The sequence below is a fragment of the Epinephelus moara genome, chromosome 12 (assembly GCF_006386435.1).
Source record: "Epinephelus moara isolate mb chromosome 12, YSFRI_EMoa_1.0, whole genome shotgun sequence".
Lineage (NCBI taxonomy): Eukaryota > Metazoa > Chordata > Actinopteri > Perciformes > Serranidae > Epinephelus > Epinephelus moara.
In genome coordinates this window covers 23,697,294-23,720,112 of record NC_065517.1, presented here as the reverse complement: position 1 = coordinate 23,720,112, position 22,819 = coordinate 23,697,294, and the positions used below count along the sequence as shown (strand labels likewise).

The following is a 22,819-nucleotide window of genomic DNA, read 5'->3' as shown; positions in this document are numbered from 1 at the left end:
GGAGCCGCGCCTCGTTTTCAAACTGTATGGTTTGACTAAAATGAACAATGACAGCAATATAGTCCACGATGAGCAGCGCTAAAATCAACCTGCGTAGTTGTCCCTCCATTGTGACATTAGAAAGTGTCACATTTATCTTGCAAGTGTACTGTTTGTTTACTTCCTGCTTGGAGATTCTGACCAATCAAAAGCAGCTTTTTTGCGCAAGGTCCGCTTGTAAATGCTTGAACCAAAATTAGTCCCTGATGCGGACCAAGGCAAGCGAACTCTAGGTCTGATAGCACCCTAACTCTGCGTAAAAAAATAAATAATACATACATATTTATAGTCTATGTTTCCAAGATGTCGAACTATTCCTTTAAGATATATGTATATGTATTGCAGTCATGGATTGTGTGTTGACGATAACCCACTTAAATGTATAATGCTACTTCCTCTCAGAGCACAATGGGAGCACAATACAGTGTTTAAATGGTTTGAGTCAGCTGCTCTGGAATGGCGATCCATTATAAAAGGGGAAGTTTTCTACCACTCAGTGACAACATCAGTGACATCACCGGGTGCCACTGTGTCTGTCTGCACGTCTCAGTCTGTGTCTGACACTCGTACACACACACACACACACTCACGCACAGACACACACCCTCTATTTTAGGACCAGTCAGACAGCACTGTCCTCCACCTGTCTCCAGTGTTACCTGCCCCAGTCATTATCAGGGTCCCAGATCCCCACTGTAAGTGCACATGTCAACAGTGAAATTACAGGGCATGCACACACACATATTTGTTTTGCTTTTAAAAGGGTAATATCCGTCTGCACGCAAGTGATACGTTCATTTTCCCTCCTCCTGTTCTTTTATTTTTATTTTTTTGGGACAAACCCAGAAAACAAAGCAGGTGAGGTTCAAAGACACAACGGAGAAAAGGACATGAAGAGAGGAGATGTGTAGAGATGATAGACGCACATAGGTGGTGTGTGTTTGTGTAATGACAAGGGGTGAGAGAGACTCATGTTTTCAGTCCTGTTTCTCCAGTCAGTGCGGACTTCACCTCACCTGATTACAAACCAGTGTCATTACATCTTAGCTTTGTTCTCCCACTTAGCTCACTCTAGCCGAGCTAATTAAGACAAAAAAGTCTCTTCAGATGTCTGAGGGGAGAGTCTGCGTCTACAAATGTGACTGTCAGACGCTGGTGTAGTGGTAAATTGTGGCCTGACAAGTTTGACGAGGAGGGAAACACAGTGCCGGAACACAGATACGCATCTCTTTGACTTTAAGATATTTCCAGACAATGACTTCCGCTTTTATTCTATCTGAAATCACCATCAGTGCCATCAGTGTAATTATGCCACGGTGCACGCACAGGCAATCAAAGACGCTCCACACCTGAAAGTTGTGTTTTCGTAAAACTGCCCTTTTATCCTCGGCTCTTTCACCAAGCTGGCTTTGGGTAACCTGAGTGCTCTCTTTCCCTTTTCAACATGATCAGTACAAACAATGACAAACTTCCCCTCTCCTCGGGGGTGATTGACTCGCTCTTATTGACGCTCTTATCATGTGTTTTTTCTGCTGAAAGAACTCATGACTGTACGTCTGAATAGATACTGACAGGACCTCATTAGATGTGGCATCGCTGTCATCCTGAAACAGAAAGAAATGAAGTCACCACTGGATAACACTGGGCTTGTTTGCACAGTTCAAATAAAAATTAGTGGTTGTTCTTTCATCAGTGATCAACACATGATATTAGTCACTGTATTTAGCCTTTAACCCGCGCGTCAATGAAACTGGCACAGCCTGAAGTGTGAACCGACTTTACCTCAGTGAGCAAACATGCTGTATATGCACGATGACAAACGCATTTAGCATTTCCTATAATTTGTGCACCAATCACATCCGTCTTCCGTGCGCGCTGTAATTTCCCTGACTGGATCCTCAATAACATCCTGTTGTCTGAGGACATCTGAGGGGCCAGGTTGGACTGACCCTGCACCACATCACACGCAGGACAGGACAGAGCAGAGACTGTTATCCCGGCCCTGGCTAATGACAGCCGAATGAGAGAAAGAGGCAGGAAGCTGTCCTCTGTGATCTCTGTATTTAAAAGCAGCCTTATTATTGCTTGTGTATTGTTTTGTCGCGTTGGGATCCCTTTGGACTACTGTTATTAAGGTGAAGGACTGTGACTTGACTGTGACTGTAGATTTTAGCTGGTGAGGCAGCATGAAAGGAACACGGACATCCCTTATTGCTGATGATGGAGTTTGTGATGAAAGATAAAAGTGATATAACCCACTGCATATTGTTATATGAGATTCACATTTTATGCATCTCAGTCTCCCTGTTGAATATTCCTGTCCACAGATAAAACCTTCAGTCAACAAAAAGGTATCAAAAGGTGAAACAAATTCTCTGTGCTGGTCTGCCAAAGAAAACCCTGAACAGAAGTAGAGCTTGTTATACTTATATACATCAATATTATTTATATAGCCCAAGATTTTGAACAAATGTGTCTCTTTACAATCTCTACAACATACATCTATCCTCAGACCATTCTCGTTCCCAGGGCATCGAATACTGCTGCTTCGTCTCACCCCTCAGCATGTGATATCAGCCTTTAGCATCTTTATGAGACACACTGAGTTTTCAGCCATCTCCAATGTAAGGACATTCGAGACAATATTAAAAACTGAGAGCCACTGACGTTGTATAAAGAGCAAGAAAGTCCATGTTTGGTGGGTGGAAGGGAGGAGAGAAGGATGGGTCAAACTAAATCGGACTTTCATCCAGGAGACTATAGTTTGTGTCCAGTGTGAAGTTAAAAGTCAATGAACTCATGCAAGTCCAGCTGCCTACGATATAGCACTTATAAAGTCAATGTTGTTTTAAGGTAATCTTAAAATGTAACATAAATGTAACACAGTTTTCATGCAGTTGTCGCACACTAACGTAACTCGTGAAATATTTACATCATGGTACACTGTAAACGTACTTACTTTAAACTAAAACATGATCTGTTTTTTTTTAAACTAATCAAGTAGTTTTTTTTCCTGAACCTGTACTATAACATTAATCACATGTTACAATGTGTTTGCGCAACACATTCTCACTCCAAACTCATCACATATCAATGTTTGGTCATGGACTTTCCACGTCCACATACGGCGTGCAAGGTACCCTGGGTGCGTTGGTTGTTGACGTTCTGGGACACCGTGTCAAGTTCTCCCTGTTACATGCATTGTCATCTTTCAAAATACTCTTCTGTTTTCTCAGGAAATTGAATGTTTACATACAGTCTCTCTATGCCGAATTGCCATTTTTTTCCCCTTCAACATCAAATGCACGTCGTTGGGTTTAGGCAACAAAGAACAGGGTTTGGGTTTATAATCTTACGGGACACAAACACTGCTTTCATGGGTAAAAGTCTGTGTTTGTTGGACACATCTACCACTAGTCTGGTTTAAATACACTCTCAGCTAAATGCTAACATCAAGATGTTAACATGCTGATGTTTAGTATGTATAATCTTCACCATATCTAAGTTAAGTATGTTAGCAGGCTAACGTGCTAATAAGCACTACCAGGTATTTGGTCTTTAACCAAATCATTGGACGAATTAAAATTTTGACATGATAGCGCTAGATGAAAGGAATCACCAAAGTTTTTCATATTTTTCCTAAGGAAAAGAATATTTGTACCAAATTTCATGGTAGTTAGTTGTGGAGATATTTCAGTCTAGACCAGGGGTAGTCAACCTGTGGCTCCCTGTGGCTTTGACCACATTTTTTACAACATTTTTAACATGTTTTAACATGTCAACAACTAAAACGTGCGTAATACATCCACTGCCTAGCACCTTGTCCTTGAAATATTGACGAATCTTGATAGCAGTGGCTAGTCTTGAGTCTCCCTAGCTGGTTAGCTATGGATGCCAAATCCAAAAAAGTAAAAGTCTTGGAATTAAATAGAGAATTTAGTAGCGCATGTTTGCTTTCACTGCCAACTCTCCAAAGTTAAAGTACCAAAAAATCATAGATAGTGCCCTGCACAGTAGCCACCTTGTGGGAAAACAGAAATCAGTGCTCATTTGGACTACTAGCATAGGCTAATTTAGACTTAATAGGCTATTTTACCTTCAATATAAAGTTGAAACATGTTTTGCGGCTCCACACAGATTTTTTTAATGTATTTTTGGTCAAAAATGGCTCTTTTGATCGTAAAGTTTGCTGACTCCTGGTCTAGACCAAAATGGTGGACCAAGTGACCGACACAGCCATCTGCAAGTACACGGCTCAACAACAATAACGTGCAAAAAGTAGTGTAAAATATGAAAACATAGAATGACATTATTAAGTAGATAACATGTAACATGAAGTAAATATTGAGTGTAATAAGCTAGATTGTTTTTGAAGTGCATTCGTTGGTCGCATTTTACATTTGGAGTAGACTCTTTCAGATTTAATAACAAAGACAGAAATATTCAGAAGTTAAGGTGCTGCTTGCCGCCGTGATGTATTGTTGACATGTGTGAGTCGGAACAGTGAAACCGCACATTACAGTGTGAAGAGGTGTACTGTACGTGTTGCAAAAGTCTGATTGATATCAGCAGAAGCTGGCAACATATCAGTGTTTATCCTCCAGATATGATCTTAGAAGGTGAACGCGCATAGGCGAACAAGAAAGGATTTCTTTGTGCATGTAAAAGAGGCTATTGCTTTACTCACAGAGCATATCGGCTCATCTCGGTACACTAAACTGGTTTATCCAATCTTATGATGTCAGTATTGTAATTCTGCTTCTCATCTCTATTGTTTTCTGCTTTTCGCACTGCATGGCTGGAGCCGCTCAGAGTGAGGCCGTAGAGATTTATGAATGAGTTAACCTCGTGTTAACCCTGCGCAGTGAAACACAACAGGTGGTCATCCTCCTTTGTCCGCCGCAGCAGAGACAGGTGCTTCCGACCATGGTGGACAGATCACTGTTGACTCTGGACAATGGAGGAAAAACAGAGGAACAAGAAGGTCTAATTCATGCATGGCCACTTCCTGCCCAGCCCACCTCTATGTCAAACACACACATGCATAAACCCACCCACTCACTCTATGAGTATAAAAAGTCCATATTTCAATGCAAACACAAACACGCTCATTCAAACTGTCGGTGTTTTTCTTTCCCCGGTTTGTTCGGGGGAAACAGAGGCGTCAGAGGACAATAGTTCTGTGACCCATATCTGAGGCTGACATAGGCAAACAGGAAGAGATCCCCGTGGCATAGAGGGGTATTCCTGACTCCAGGTTAAGGAAGGGAAGAAGAATGGTGCTGGGGGTGGGGGAGGGGAAGCGGAGACCATCCTTTGACCTCAAACATCCACCTACAAGTTTTCCAATAGCTACCAGAAGTCTATCAGAGGAGGCCAGAAGACCAACTATGTTTCCTTCGCACAGAAAAACAAAACACAGGTGTCTTGTTTTTCTTCCGCCTACATGCAGCTCCTCTCTTTATTGACTTTCACTATGCCTTCAGCCATGAGATGATAGTTAAAACCCTTCTTGTCTGCGTCTGAAATCTCTCTCAGCGGTGACAGCTCTGATGCTTTGAGCCAAGTCTGAAAGTAACAACACTTTGGAATCTCCTGAAGACATCTGACTGTATGATCAGCAGTGGTATCCAAACAATGCGTTTCCTTTCTCGACCGTGTAATTAAACCTGTCTCAAGGCTCTTATCTGCATAGCTGTAGAGTGACTTTGTCACAACGTGGCGTCACAGAGGATTGACAGCACAGTCAACAACATGGCCTCTCTGCCTAACTGTTCAGTAATATAGACGTCAATTGAGAATACAGACTTTTGCATTTACATATCACAAAATAAACGAAACAAAACCAAAGATCCCTGACTTCCTTTTTTGATAAAACATACAATTAATCACACACTTAAGCGAATCCACTCATTTCCTCAAGTTACGTGCCAAGTCAATGTGCCTTATCTCGTGCTATCATTCATTGTGCAATAGTAGGTGCCGGTGATAATGACGGTCAGATCAGCTTTGATTGATTAAGTAAGGAGAGGAAGGAAGGGAAGGGAGGGGAGGATGATGAGCAGAAAGAAAGAGGAGTGAAGGGCTGATCTCTCCTCCTCCTCTGTCATGTAGATAAGAGTGATGATGGAGACTCTCAGTGGACTCAGATAACCTTTAGCTGAAGATGCAGCATCACTATTTACTACTTCACTGTTTTCTTTGCATGACTCGATTACTGGGGAAAATATGGGCCTTAGTCATACCGAAAGTGCTTTATTTAGTAGATTCGTCATCGATTTATTTCTGTTTCTATAAGTAGAAAATTGCGTACGTTAAAACTGTTGAGTGTTCACAGTGAAGTTTCACAACAACAGTGAGGTGGGACGCAGCTGAGCTTTGGACTGTATCTTGAAGGTTATTTTCTGATCTGAAAGTGTCATTCTAAACTTTAGTTACTTAAACCAGTGCTATTTAAAATCAGATAATTAATGAATTTATTAGATATTGTCCCCAAAGTATTGGCTAAGAATGTCTCCGGAACAAATTATTACAGGTCATCCATCGTCTGTTTGAGGGCTGGTATTTAGTCATGTTGGCTCATGCTTAAAATGCAAAAGACTGAACCTCTGAACCTTCCTTTCAAATTCAAACATGTATGTAAGCTTTTCCTAAATTAACCTTAAAAATGAGGCCGCTAGGATTAATGGAAATACTATCAAAATCGTAATATGGCAAAGTGCAATATCCATATTTCAAGAGCAAGGTATTGTGGTGTTAGGCCAAGATGCCCCGGCCTAAAAATTGTATTCCAGAAGTAAGGGAACATACTTGTTTGGTTCAGACCCCAGCAAAAATTACGTCATTATCAGATTTATGTATTTTTAATTAAAAATCAAATGCAAAATTACCATTTCCACTAAATTTAGAGGGGGCTGTAGCTCAGTCAATAGGGACCTGAGGTGAGAACCAGAAGGTCACTGGCTTAAGTCCCCATTGAGGCCAAATATGGAGCGTGGTCTGGTAGCTGGAGAGGTGCAGGTTCACCACCAGGGCACTGCCGAGGTGTCATTGAGCAAGTCACAGAACCCCCAACCACTCAAGGCACCCGTCCATGGGCTTCCCCCACATCTGGCATCTTTTCGGGCCTGTGTGTGTACATCCTTCTGAGACCCGAACTCTTGTTTGGTTCGCATTTTTAATTTCTCCTAGCTATTTGGGATTAATCGGACCTGTTAAGTATAAAAAACGAATCATTGTCAACAATAGTCCCTACATCCTCAAACGTCACAATAACAAAGTCTCAGTGTCCTCAGACGAGCCGATGATAAAATCCTTATGTCCTCAATCTAGTACTTCCTAATTAACAGTGTCTAACCCTGTTACCGTTGCTAACATTGGTCAAATCTGTTGCTGTATCAAACTACAAATGTAATTAATCATAAATAAACAAGTTTCAACCATTAAATGTGATCAAGTTTTGAGCCTTGTCCACGTTTGTGTCGGCTGCGGACAAACTTTGCAGAGATGGCTGCCATCTTGTTTCTACATGGATTGGTGTATTGTGCTCTTACTGCCACTAGATGGCACAAAAAAGTGTCCACGAACAAGGACAACAGGCCTAATGCTGCATTCCAGGCAAGTTTCTGAGCCCGTAAGTCGCCACTTCAAGTCACGACTCATGACTTCATAGCATTCCAGGCAATTCACGCCAAACCAACAAGTCGGACCATGCGGGATTTATGTTTGTTTACAATCACTTCTATCGCCAAAGGTGCCTGTTCCTTGCTCATTTGAGCAAAAGGTATTTCTTGTCAGCGAGTACATAATCATTTGTGTATCATTTTGATGACAACGTGCAAATTTACTTTACATTTCCCTAATGTTATTTTTTGTCTATGTCTCACCGTGTATCACCGGCATCAGCACCGCATCCATGGGTGCTGCTATTGTTGTTTAGAGGGCTGTGTGAGGTCAGTGAACGTAACTGGGAGTACATCGATGTGGTACGAGTTCGCGGGTGGTAAGTTACAGGTTTGACTGCCGTTCCAGTGCACTTTCATGGGTAGAAGGTTGCAAAAACACGGGTTACGGGTTGCCTGGAATGCGCCATAAGTTAAGTAGAATGTAGTTTTAGGTACCCAAAATGTAATGTCCCTGTATGAGGACGTAGGGTCTCAGGAGGATATGACAACAGAGTGAAAAAAAGGAATTTCCTCTCAGGGATTAATGAAATATATCTTCTTCCTCTAAAATCACGACTAATATTCCAATCGCAACATCTGTCAAAATTATTACAATAGAATTTTTAGCCCTACTTTGATATTTGCTGCAGTTTTATGAAAGTGCCTTTGCATAGCTCTGCCTCCAGTTTTGCTTGAAAGAACAGAAGCTCTTTACAGGTATCATGCACACAACATGTATGCATGTATGTTAACAAGAGAATGGTAAATTAGTTTAATATTGTTAACAGTGCACCACTTAGTTTAAAAGCTCACTATCCAGTGCTCATTGCCTGTCATTATTCAGACAACCTGTTCTCATGTCTTGCCAATAGAGGGCGCTCTTACATCTGGGCTGCTCCCCCAGTAGCCACCGGTGTTGTCTTTAAAGTGCTCGTTGGCTGTGTGTAAGCAGGGCATCTTCTCTGCCAAAAGCTTCAGCGCCTTAAGTTGATGTTTTACAGGATCCACAGGGTCATTTCAAAACCATTATTTCAGTCTGTGAGGCAGCTTGTTTTCTTTCGCAGTTCCCGAAAACTGACCTCCAGAATGGCTTTCCAGTACCCGCAGGCGTACCGCGACGATGCAGTTGTAAGTAAATGCTGCTAGCTAACTTAGCCTAGCGTGCTAATAAGCCGGGGTGCTTAATCATCACGCTTTTTCATTCATTAAAGTGAGCGCCTGCTTTGTTAGCATGCTAAGTTAGCCTAGCCTGCTCTGTCAACCCAGCTTGACTTTGTTGACAAATGCATGGGCAGTGGTTCCCAGTTAGCCTTAACTCACTGCAGTTCATATATAAAGCTAATTAGTACATTTGTTATGTGGCTAACGTTGCTAACCAACCTGGCGGTGCTAGCTTGGTAGCACAAGTCTGTCTTTTTTGCCACACCTAGCTAGCTAGTTGAGCTCTTAGCAGCTGTCAATAACGTTGCTGTTGCACCTGTCACAGATGGATGACTATCATGGCACCAAAGTACCAGATCCCTACAGCTGGCTGGAGGACCCGGACAGTGAGAAGACACAGGTAATCCTTATTTCTGTTTATCTATACATTTAGCTATAATGTGAGTGTGTTACAGACTGAGGACACACATGATTTGGTGTCAAAGTGTTACTGTGCTAATATTTTGTTTATCTCGTGTTTTATAAGTGCTAACTGACACAAGTCACTTTTGTTATTCTGTTAATCAAATATTGGTGCTGGCTGTGTAATGTATTCACTTACAAATGCACTTATAACCACCAGCCTTAAAGGAACAGTGTGTAAGATTTAGTGGCATCAAGTGTAAAGATTGCAGATTGCAACCAGTGTAACTTCTCACGATCAGAAGTCCTTCAGCGTTCATTGTTCAGGAGTAGGGGTGTAACGGTACACAAAAATCACGGTTCGGTACGTACCTCGGTACACAAGTCACGGTTCGGTTTTTTTCGGTACAGTAATGAAAAAAATAGACAACTATTAAATATCCTTTACTTATTGGTAACCTTATTAAAACATACCACCACAGCAGTTAACTCTTTTTACACAATTTTTGAATGAAACAAATATATATAAAATCCTGCTTTTTCACATTGTTTGAATGAAAATAGAAATATAAAAGTGAAAAATAAAATCCTGCTGTTTTTTTAACACATTTTTTGAATGAAAAATATAAATATACATTTCTGCTTTAACAGTTTTACTCAATTAAAATAAAAAGTATAGTGCAGCTGGTCAGCTTTAAAGCCTGCTCAGATTCAGTTTTACTAGGAACTTACTTAGCTTTCCCACTTTGTTAAAGTGCAGTAAACAAAACATGCTTATATCTAAAGTGCAGCTTAAACAATTTTACTCAACTCCAATGGCGTTGGTTATTTCTTTAGCGCGATGGTCAGGGAAACGCTCTTTCTTTTTAAACGACGACGATATCGTAGTTTGCACCAGATTGCTTTTTCTAGTCGTGCCGGTTAACGTTCAAACTCGGGTGGTGTCGCTTTAGATGCGTTAGCATGTTAGACGTGTTTCCAAGTACATACCCGACCGCTGTTCTGCAGTGTCGGCACACTGCTTTTGTCTTGTCCACTTGTTTATTTCCATCTTCGTATTTTACCCTGAAACCAAAGTGTTCCCAAACAGAGGACTTAAGGTTTGCGGGTGGGTCTTCAGGTTTGTCAGGCTCACTTGCCATGTTGTCAAAATGCGAGAATGCGCTGCACAAAGTGAAGGCGGAGATTTACTGTCAGACTCGGCTCGCAAAAACGTAATTAAAATACAACAAAATAAAATAAAATAATATCCTGCGCCCAATAATTCGGTACAGGGTCGTGCCGAACCGAAAGTCGCGTATCGAACGGTTCGACACAAATACACGTACCGTTACGGCCCTATTCAGGAGGTTTTTACTGGGAGCAGAGTTATCCTCCAAAACAAATGAACCAGAGGACTGCACTATGAAACAAGTTCAAATTGACTGACCCTAACATTGGCCGTCTGGATAACCGGTACTACAAAGCTGGTTATCAACTAGTTCAGTCAACTCTGGGTTTTCCTCTCCAGCCATTTCATGTGAAAGAGGCAGGGGTGCCAACTAAATCATCAGAACCATGAATGAAGTAGGCTGCTTCATATGATATGAGATGAAACAGTACTGAAAGTGTCTGCAACTGCGAGACCGTAACATGTCAGTGACCCGTTATGCAAACGATACTCTGTAATCTTGTAACTGAAGATGCAGAAATATTGAAAACACTATCCAAAAATTCAGTCAGCCAAGACCTAAATCAGGTTTAGGTATCACTCGACTATGTGACATCATTATAGAATATTTTTTGCCATTTAGTTGGAAGATGACAACACTACTCTGAATATGTCACATAAAACACTTTAAAGGGATGTCAGACTGTTTCTGCTGCTGAAGTGAAGAGTGGAAAAGTAGTCTCGTTAATGACTGATGAGTCTGTCTGACCGAGATGTTTTATATATAATGGGAGCCAGTTAACAGTGTGTGGATTAGTTTTCTAATAAAATATTAGCTTTTTTTATGCTAGTTTTCATCACACAGGTGTCTCATGTTATTTTGAGCTGCAGTGATGGAATCGGGGTGTAAAATAGCAACACTGTCACTGCGGACTGAAATGAATTTTGCAGAAGTTATACAGCCAAAATCATGTGTTTAGTGTTGTAGATGATCTCTCTGTGAGAAGCCCTGTTTTAAAACCAGCCGAAATAGAGCTCTGAAACAATGAAATGATTCTACTGACCTGTAACAATATATAGGTTACTGTTTTTAAACTGAGACTCCGGACTTTCACTCATGTCGGGATACTTTTTTCTTAAGTGATCTGATTGATCAGAGGTCAGGGTGTTGACAGGCTGTGATCCAATACTCTTTTTGGGTTTTTTTTTGGGCAGTTTTGCCTTTAATTGATAGGACAGATAAGTGTGAAAGGGGGAGAGAGAGAGGGAGTGACATGCAGCAAAGCACCACAGGCTGGAGTCGAACCCAGGCCGCTGCGGTAACAGCCTTGTACATGGGGCGCCTGCTCTACCACTAAGCCACCTACGCCCTGTGTGATCCAATACTCTTAAATCAACCTGCTCCGGAGCAGGTTAGCTGTTCAGCATAAATTATCACAGTGATTTATCCCAGTAAAAAGAGAACCGGCTTTGTAGTATTGAAAACCCAGAGTTAACCCAGAAGTTACCTCGTTAACATCAAATCCTGCTTTATAATACAGGCCTCAGGTGATTAAAACCAGTCAAAACACTGACTGAAGGGTATTTGTATTTTAAAAAAAATCATTGTTTCTCCAGTGCTGTTTTCTGTCGGAGACGAGCCGCCAGCCCAGCACCTGCTAATGTGTGCTCACCTTTACTCTCTGATAACTTAAGATCCAGACGTTTCTGAGGTTTTTAGTGAGACCTGAATTATCTGCAGAGGTCTCTTCCTTTCCAAAACAAACAGATACAATGATTTAAACCAGTAAAACACTAAATAAAGTAGTTTTGTTTTATATTTAGAGGCAAAATCAAGAAAGGTCCTGAGCAGTCACATCTAAAGCCAGTGAGGTTTGTCTGTTCTGAGCATCCACTAGATACATTGTTAAATCGCAATGTATTTTATCGCAATATTATTGTATCATCACTTAAGTATTAAGTATTGTGATAATATTGTATTGTGGATCCTCTGAAGATTCCCACCCCTTATAGAAACTTGGCGGTGCAATGTGACAATCTGCATAGACAAGGACTAACTCCTTATGTAAACATAATCGGCTCAATTTAAGGTAAAGAAAACGCAACAGTTATTAGTTTTAGGTGATTATACACTAAAGAAAAAATACTTATTATATCATATTCCATTTCTGCCAATATAACCTCCTAAATCTTACACATTGTACCCATAAGTGTTGTCGATATGACTAGGGGCATGTCCCGACATGCCCGTTTACTGACTGATCTAGATAACTTTGCTGAGTAAAACCTGGATCCCCCTGTAGTCTGAAACGTAATGTAAAAACACCTGCTTTTACTCAACAAAGGTATTCGGATAAATCAGTACATCGGCTTCTTGGAACTGACCGCAGAGATTACAATACGTGGATGAGTAAAACCTGTCTGTGTTGTGTCATCTTCCACCAGGCCTTTGTCACGGCTCAGAACCAGCTGACGTTGCCGTTTTTAGAGCGCTGCGAGGTGCGAGACCTGTTCAAGGAGCGCATGACCGAGCTGTATGACTACCCCAAGTATAGCTGTCCCTTTAAGAGGGGGAACAGGTGAGCTACGACACAGTCATGTTACGGCACATCTGTGAAAATATTTATTTAACTTCACACTGTCTCACCTCATTTTCAGGTACTTTCACTTCTACAACACAGGCCTCCAAAACCAGAGTGTGATGTACGTGCAGGAGAGTCTGGACGCTGAGCCCACAGTCTTCTTGGATCCTAACACATTTTCTGATGATGGCACTGTTGCCCTGCGAGGTATCAACAGAGACTGATGTGAAAACAAACTAGCACTGTGTTTTATTACGTCTTTTATTATTTTAGTATCATTCTTTAATGCTTTTTGGACATCTTTTGCATTTCTGCTCCTCTGCCTTGACATAATAGATTCTTGATATGGTAATAACAGCTGACTTTCGATCCTCTGTTGTCTTCATATCCAGAAATAGCCTTCTATTTATAGCATCCACATCAACAGCTAAATAAAGAATGTTTAATGACTCTTTGTTAACGTTCTGTTTCTGCTCCTCTGATTGCTTCAAGGCTACGCATTCTCTGAGGACGGGGAGTACCTGGCGTACGGCACCAGCGCCAGCGGTTCGGACTGGGTGGAGATCCGCTTCCTGCAGGTCGAAGGCGCCAAGCCTCTGGAGGACCGCCTGGAGCGAGTCAAGTTTAGCTGCATGTCCTGGACTCATGATGGGAAGGGGCTTTTCTACAACTCCTACCCCGAGCAGGAGGGCAAGAGCGACGGTGAGGGCAAGACGGTGTTAGGTTGCATGTTCAAATCCTACCACAACTGTCCCTTAGCATGAAAACAAAATATATTAGCTAGTTGGTTTGTAGCTTCCTCTGCTCCCACACCTCTGATGCATCAGTGTTGTTTCCGCAGTCCACACCCACCCACTTCACATGTCCTTACTTCTCTCATCAGACAAGTTGTATTTTGCTGCCACTAGGGGGCGATGCTGAACGTAAAATGATTTGTCTCCTAGGCACTGAGACCTCCACTAACCTGCACCAGAAGCTCTACTTCCACGTTCTGGGGACTCCGCAGTCTGAGGACGTGCTGTGCGCCGAATTTCCTGACCACCCCAAATGGATGGGAGGAGCTGAGGTATGCCAGACAGGTTTTTTTCCCCCTGCTCCAAAACATAAACCAAAATGACTTCAGTAGAGTGCACGTGATTTGATATTCAGGGAGGGTTTAGTGATTGCATATATATTGCAGGTGTCAGACGATGGGCGCTACGTGCTGCTGTCTATCAGGGAAGGTTGTGATCCGGTCAACAGACTGTGGTATTGTGACCTTCAGACCACTCCTCAGGGTATCACAGGTACGTTACCCCCTGACGCTTGGTCATTGTTCTGTTAGCTCATTGGTTGTTTTAACTGCGTACTTTTCTAAAGCAGGACAAGACTGTTTAGCTCTGTGAATATAACTTGTGTTCAGGTCTTCACTCTGCCCTCATCCTGTGGGATTTTCCTAAAGGTTATATGTTGAATAATAATCTAACCTTTGAAAATAACAATTTCTTTTAGATTTCCTCATAGATATGAAAAAGCTGAGATTTAGCCAACTGTAAAGTTTTCTTCAACCCCTTAAAATCAATAAGGCCTTTCAACTCCCTGTGGCGCTTCAGCGACCCCTAGTGGCTGTCGGGACCCTCAGCTTGGGAACTAGTGCATTATAAGACTAAAATACTCATTATGTTTAGGACTTTTGCCATGGGTGAAGCTAATCGACAACTTCGACGCCGAGTACGAGTACGTGACCAACGAGGGCACGTTGTTCACGTTCAAGACCAACCTGGACGCCCCGCGCTACCGCCTCATCAACATCGACTTTGCCTCTCCAGCTCAGAGCAGTTGGAAAGAGCTCATCCCTCAACATGACAAGGACGTTATTGGTGAGCAGCTGCAACGCTCCTGTGATTATTAAAGTATAAAGAATGGGTGGTGGAATCTCTCTTGATGTCACCTGAAATACAAATTTCAGTCTTTTCTCGGCTGTGTCTCTCCCTGCAGTGTTCGCCACCTGTACATACTCCAGCTACCTGTTTGTGTGTTTCCTCCACGACGTGAAGAATGTGTTGAAAATGTACCGTCTGAGCTCGGGGGAGGAGCTGAGGACCTTCCCTCTCGACGTGGGCTCCGTGGTGGGTTTCACAGGGCGGAAGAGGGACTCTGAGATCTTCTACTATTTCACCTCCTTCCTCTCCCCGGGTATGAGGACGCTAAATACATAGTGTTACACATAAACTAGATAACTGCTTGGGTTGTGTAGTAGTAATAGACGCTGTGTCACTTAATTGCTGCAGAAAATAATGTTAGTTAAGAGTTGAGGCATTAAGTGCTACAACATGCACTGAACACATATTGTCAAAGTGATTTAAAGATTGTAGAACAAATGAAATGACGTTTTCTTCTCCTGCGTCCAGCCATCATTTACCACTGCGACCTGACGAAGGAGCCGCTGCAGCCCCACATCTTCAGAGAGGTCACTGTCAAAGGCTTCAACCCCTCTGACTACCAGACCACCCAGGTACCCACAACATTTCAGTGCTTCCTTTTGTTTGTAGACACAATATCCATGATTTCTAACAGGGCTGTGCAATATATTTAATTCAATACAGACAAATACAAAACCGTACTAATGAACCTTCATTAATATAGGCCTATATTTTATCTACAAGTGCACGTCACACACTGAGCGAGCCGCCTGTTAATGACGCTGTCGGCTAATGGGCATGTAGCTACTTCCATGTTTCAGATGATACGTCATGTTTGTAGTCGACCAATGAAGATGAGTTTACATATCACCTTGGGTTCGTCCTTCACCTTCTCAAAATGATCCCACACTTTGGATTTCCTGCCCGACATGTTATTAACTAGCCTGTGGAATAACCGCAAGTACCAGCAATACACAGTATCGATATCGGGGTATTTGGTCAAAAATATTGTGAAGAAATAGGAAGTAAGAAAGAAAATCCGTCATTTCATTGTCTTTCCTGATAACTCTTCTCCCAGCGACGCTAAAGGAGATATGTGCTTCTAGACGAGGACAAATCATTCCAGTCTGTTGAAATGCGACTGGTGGATTTTAAAATTTGGCGAAAGACATATTTCTCAACTCGTCTTCATACAGATTTTCAATGTGACATGTTATTTTAAATGCAAGGCAGTAAAGCTTCTGGCAGCGCAGCGTCTCACAGTCTGGTTTATTGTTCTATCCCCACTGAGCTGAGTGATCCCAACAAAAACATTCTAAAAGTATAAATAAGCACCAAGGACAGACTTTTGTTTGCGAGTCTCTTTGTCCTCTCCTTTCATCCGCCTCAGACACAAGGACAGACGAAGATTCAAGAATAGCTTCATCGCTAAATCCTCATTAGCACCAAGACAAACCCTCATAAAGATATTCACTGCTCCCATGTGTGTCTAAGATACCCATTCCCTGTTTTTTTTCCTGGCACTGTTTCCACTCCTGTTTGTGTTCCTGATGGTGTGTCTTTCTCTATGTCTTTGCCAGATCTTCTATCCCTCCAAGGATGGCACTCAAATCCCCATGTTTATCGTTCACAAGAAGGGCATCAAATTGGATGGCTCCCATCCAGGTTTTCTGTACGGCTACGGTGGTTTCAACATCTCCATCACGCCGAGCTACAGCGTCTCCCGACTCATCTTTGTCAGACATCTGGGGGGAGTCCTGGCTGTTGCCAACATTCGAGGAGGAGGAGAGTACGGGGAGACCTGGCACAAAGGTGTTCATCCATCTTGTTTGTTATCTGCCTGGAGGGAATCATGCATTTGGTCGTGTGGTGTGTGTCTTTCTGTCTGCAGCTAATCTCGCAACATGGCAGACAAATCAGTCTAATATTTTGTGGGCGCATGTATGACTGTATGCTCAAGATCCTCTTGTGATATACAATTGTTAAATAACCTGTTTTATTGACTGTTTTATACTGTCGCTGACTGCTGACTCCTCACTCCTCACTGCGCTTTATTGATCAGTAGGAGCTGCAAGTCCTCAACAAAGTCATGTAGAAAAACTTTTCTGGATATCATCTTGGCCAAAAACAACAAGCCTCACAGTCTGTCGCAGGCCACATTTGTTGTGGCTCAAAATTTGAAATCCATAGAAAAGCTTGGTCTCATTTTGAACTGGAGTAGCTGTAGATTAATTACATAACCAACATGTTATCCTCGCAGCCATCTTGACTTGTTTAGGAACCAGGAGGGACAATTCTACCGCGACGCCAGGTAGAGATCTGGAGTCTCATTTATAAAGCAATGCATAGGATCCATGCTATAAGTGTACATACAAACATAAGCCAAAAATGGTGTGCACCAAAAAATATGATACAATTTCTACAATCAGGCTGCCACCTCACCATCTGCGTCGCACATTTCCTGTCTCCAGGATGTTAGTAAGCATGGGTCAAAGTTTCTCCCATCAAGTCTTTTCTTATAGGTCATAATTTCTGATTGGGAAGTGGCGTACGCCTCTTTCAGGCCTCCTTTTGTGCGTTCGCAGTGTTTATAAATGAGGCCCCTGCTCTATACTTGGTGCATTTTTCTAGTTCAAAATAACACCAGCACAAACCCCTCATTTACATACTTTGTGTTTTTCCCTCTCAGCTGGCATGTTGGCCAACAAGCAGAACTGCTTCACGGACTTCCAGTGTGCGGCTGAGTATCTCATCAAGGAGGGATACACTTCTCCTTCCAAGCTGACTATAAATGGAGGCTCCAACGGTGGCCTGCTAGTAGGTGCGTATGCTGCTGGATCATTTTCAGATGAAGCCTCAAACAATGTATCATCAGTGCCTGGTGTGTCTGACTGTGCGTTTCCTCTCTCAGCGGCCTGCGTGAACCAGCGGCCCGAGCTGTTCGGCTGCGCTGTCGCTCAGGTAGGCGTCATGGACATGCTGAAATTTCACAAGTTCACCATCGGCCACGCCTGGACCACAGACTTTGGCTGCTCTGAAGACAAAGAGCAGTTTGAATGGCTCATCAAGTAAGTGCTCAGAATATATGTCAGCAGTAATGTAAATATACAGAGTGTGCTGAAAACATATAAACTACATCACTGAAGCATTTCTGGTTCAACTGTCGGTAGCTTCTTCCTCATCTCTGTATGGACACTAATTTAGGTTATGCTCATATTATTTCCATGAGTTGAATGCTGATCGCCCACACCATCAGGTCCTGTGGTTTCCTCTGCTTTAATGTCTCCACACAAAAGAATATTAATGACCGTGTTTTCCCTGCGACATTACCATCAGTGATAAACCACCCAGATCCTGACACATCTTTTCTTGTGATCAATGTTATTAGACAATGGCCTGCTCACTCATTAAATATATATATATAGTATTTGCTGAGTGAAATAGCACCTCTGCTTTTATCCCCCTGAAGGTTAATGTTTTATTTCATAAAAGTGTATTGATTTTTTTATGATATAGGCGGAGGTGGACTTTGCTCCACCCCTGCTATAAAACAGCGAGGGAGACGCTGACTTACATATCTAATAGCAACAGTCTGTGTTTAATGACCTAATTAAGAGCAATGACTGAGCTGTGACATCGGACTTGAGCCAGGAAAAGGCTTGAGAAGAACCAAAGTTACCCACACAGTGGCAAAAGATTCTTTATTTGAAGAACACTTCTTTAGGTTAAAGAAATTCATATTAAGGCACATCAAGAAACAAATTTGTCAATTCACTAAATACTGACTGATTTCACCGGAAAAAAAACCTTATGACAAACATTAGAGCTGAAATAATTAGTTGATTAATTTGTCAGGCAAATGGTTCCCAACCTGTTTCATTAAGGGACCACCTGTCTACCATTGAGTTAAGTGACATGTATTACAGATATTTCATGTTGTATTTAATGCATAATAATAGCAGTACAGAACAACTGATATACTGTACAGCAACTGCAGAGAGTTTGTGCAAAATGAGCGATGATTATGAATTCTGAGCAGGTTATTTCCCGTCATATTGCATCTCAGGTGAGTTATTTCCAATATTTGTAGGATTTTTTATACAGCTCTGTCTGTATTATGAGTTTTGCGTCTATTTTGAACAGTTATGCATAATATATAGGCTTCTTTTTTGATTTAATGTTTCCTTCTCTCTGACTCTTCACCGTTGTTCAGTTAGCTCTTTGGTTACTTTAACTAATGCAGGCCGAGGTTGTTTAGCAGGGGGTGAAGACTTCGTGAATGTAGCTTGTGCTCAGCTCTTCACCTTGTCCTTATCCTGTTGCGTTTATGTGTGGACTAATAATCTAAACTTTAAAAATAACGATTTCATTTAGTTTTCTTCAGAGAAAAGAATGATGCTGAGATAAAGGCCTAGTGTGTATACTTTTTAAAAGTTTTCTCACGCCCCTTAAAATCAAGAAGGCATCGCACCCCCCCCCCATGAAGCGTTAGTGACCCTTACTGGGGGTCCATACTCCCAGGTTGGGTACGAGTGGGTTAAACTGACTGAATTTACTAGTNGCTGAGATAAAGGCCTAGTGTGTATACTTTTTAAAAGTTTTCTCACGCCCCTTAAAATCAAGAAGGCATCGCAATCCCCCCCATGAAGCATTAGTGACCCTTACTGGGGGTCCATACTCCCAGGTTGGGTACGAGTGGATTAAACTGACTGAATTTACTAGTTGATCAACACAAACTCGGAGCATTGTGTAGGACAGTGGTTCCCAACGGGTGGGTTGCGGTCCAAAAGTGAGCTGTGGGTCTATTTTGAAAAGACTCGAGAACGTGTCAAGTTTGTAAAGCACACTTAATTTGCGGCACAGAGCTTTCATTTTGATTTGCCATTTCCTGTTGTAGAGTAAGTGAATATTGGACAGCTATGTAACACAAACAGCAAACTAGTTTGATGACATGGCCAAAGGCAAGTATGACTCTGAGTGTATTAAACTGTGTGGAGCTTAAGTTAATGAATAAGGAGAAATCTGGACCCCATGGCTGGATCAGTTGGGAAGCAGTGGTATAGGATTAAGGGGAATCTATTGCCATGGAGCCTGCCATGTTTCTACAGTAGCCCAGAACAGACAAAACATGCACTGGCTCAAGAGAGGGCCTTTTGTGTTTTTAAGTTACCTGAAGGCAGGTTCTCTACACGCTTGGAAAGGGAGGGTTATTCAGTTGGTTGCAACCTCAACACCAGATGCCACTAAATCCGACGCACTGCTCCTTAAATAAGCGGCTACTTGTATAGTTTTCAGTCATTATTTAAGGAAAATACCTCATATTTTCTAGTTTCTGCCTCAAATGTGAGAACTGGCTGCTTGTCTTTGTCATGTGTTAGTCAGTCGAGTATTTTTGGGTTTTGGAACACTTGGTTGGAGGTTTTTTGAAGAAGCCATCTGCTCCTCTTCACCAGATACTCCCCGCTCCACAACATCCACGTCCCAGAAGGCAACGGGGTCCAGTACCCTGCGGTGCTCCTCCTGACAGGGGACCACGACGACCGGGTGGTGCCCCTGCACTCCCTCAAATACATCGCCACCCTGCAGCACATCGTGGGCCGCAGCACCAAGCAGTCAAACCCCCTGTTCATCCTTGTGGACACAAAGTCGGGCCACGGTGCCGGCAAGCCCACCAGCAAGGTCATCCAGGAGGTGGCCGACACCTACGCCTTTATCGCTCGCTGTCTCAAAATCTCCTGGGTGAAATAACCTGGGCCTCCTGCTAAAGTGTGTGGGGTTTGTTTTGTTTTCTTACGTTAACTCAAATCATCTTTGGAATACTGTTCATACCAGCTGTTTACACTTTCTTTATAACACACCGACACAGTACTGGATCTTTTAACTCACGATTACCCAGCCACCATTACTACATCTTTTGTTACTGTCTTTGTTTGTGATTATCTTCCCCTCCCTCCCCCTCTCAGCGTGAGCCTGATACAGACTCATCTGCCCCAGCTGCAACTGCACACAACTATAAGCCAACACGCAGCACTCACAGCTAGCATACCCTCTCCTGTCGGCCATGTAATGAAACAAAGAATGACTACATTATCAGTGTGTGTGTGTGTGTGTAAAAGGAGGGGGTACCTTCACGGTTCCAATAATCAGCCAATCAGCAGTCACAGTCATGAGGTCAAAGTGGCAAAAGTTTATTTGGAGATTGGTTTCTGCGTCCTCCGGGGGCTTCAACACGATGCTTATTATTTATTTAACGTTTGTGCACAGAATGGAGGCTGTGGGATGTTGAATGACTCCAGCATGTACAAGTATAGTGCAAATGATGACCGTGCAAGTCGACAGTATCGCTGTGGATGAGAAACTTGCAAAAAACTGCATTATGTGTATGCATGAAAGAGTGTGTGTGTGTTGTGTGTTTGAGTGTGTGTGTGGTGTGTGTGTGTGTGTGTGTGTTTAAATGTCAGTCCCCGCATTTTTTTCAGACTGATAATGATTTCTACCTCTTGACATGTGCTGATTGTTTGCCTTTTACAGGGAACAAAACACAATGCCACAACTACAATAAACAACTTTTTAAACTGAGTCATCATGCCCATTTATTCTGTCGCGATGTTAAAGGGACAGTTCACCCTAAAATTAAAAATACATATTCGTCCTCTTACCTGTGGTGCTGTTTATCAGTCTAGATTGTTTTGGTGTGAGTTGCAGAGTGTTGGAGATATCGATCATAGAGATGTCTGCCTTCTCTCTAATATAATGGAAGTAGATGGCACTCGGCTTGTTTCAAAAATCATGACTCTGTAACTCAAGATAATCCACAGTCCTTGTTTTGAGCAGTTTCATAAAGGAACAACAACCCTGATTCCAAAAAAGTGGGGACACAGTGTGAATAAATGCAATGATTTGCAAATCCTTTTCCACATATCTTCAATTAAATACAGTACAAAGACAAGATGGTTAATGTTTGAACTAATAAGGTTAGTTTTTTTTTATGAATATACACTTATTCTGAATCTGATGCCTGCAGCACATTCCAAAAACTCAGGACAGGGGCGTGTTTACCACTGTGTGACATCATCTTTTCTTTTACCATCTCTCAGTAAGCGACCTGACAACACTAATGGTTGAAGTTTTGAAAGTTAAATTCTTCCCCATCTTTGCTTGAGATACGACTTCAGTTGCTCAACAATCCGGTGACTCTGTTGCTGTGTTTTGAGCTTCAAAATACACCACACATTTTAAATGGAAGTCAGGTCAGGACTTCAGGCAGGCCAGTCTAATACCTTGTAACACATTGGAGGATGTGTCTTGGCATTGTCTTGTTGGAATAAACATGGACGTCCCTGAACAAGATTTTGTCTGGATGGCAGCATATGTTGCTCCAAAACCTGTATGTACCTTGAGTATTCATGGTGCCATTCAGACAATCAAAGATGTTTGAGTTACCCATGATGCCCATGGGCACTAATACAGTCCCATACCATCACAGATGCTCACTATGAACTTTGAGCTGGTAAAAATCTGGATGGTCCTTTTCCTCTTTAGCCCAGAGAACACAATGTCCATGATTTTTAAAAAATAAAATTAAAATCTGAACTCTTAAGACCACAGCACACGTCTCCACAGATGAGCTGGGGCTCAGGGAAATCGGCAACATTTCTGGATGTTGTTGATTATATGGCTTTCACTTTGCACGAGTCTTAACCTGCTTTTGTAGATGCAGCGACACACTATGTTTACCGACAATGGTTTTCCAAAGTGTTCTAGAGCCCATGTAGTAATATCCCTTGTAGAATCAAGTTGGTTTTTAATGCAGTGTCACCTGAGGGGTCAAAGGTCATTGCAATACACCTTAAGGGCAGAGATTTCTCCGGATTCTCATTATTATTTTGATGATTTATAGATTATAGATGGTGGAATTCC

General features: G+C 42.2%; 1 protein-coding gene across 1 annotated transcript; it reads left to right on the top strand.

The window, feature by feature from the left end:
- The first annotated feature begins 8,633 nt into the window (after positions 1-8,633).
- prep (prolyl endopeptidase) lies at positions 8,634-21,478 on the top strand. The gene is made up of 14 exons (XM_050058610.1): positions 8,634-8,831; positions 9,190-9,264; positions 12,862-12,995; positions 13,075-13,205; positions 13,491-13,700; positions 13,943-14,064; positions 14,179-14,284; positions 14,666-14,857; positions 14,976-15,173; positions 15,389-15,492; positions 16,480-16,711; positions 17,589-17,720; positions 17,811-17,967; positions 20,353-21,478. Exons 1-14 carry the CDS (start codon positions 8,694-8,696, stop codon positions 20,645-20,647), a joined length of 2,226 nt encoding a protein of 741 aa, XP_049914567.1. The 5' UTR covers positions 8,634-8,693; the 3' UTR covers positions 20,648-21,478.
- Positions 21,479-22,819: the final 1,341 nt, after the last annotated feature.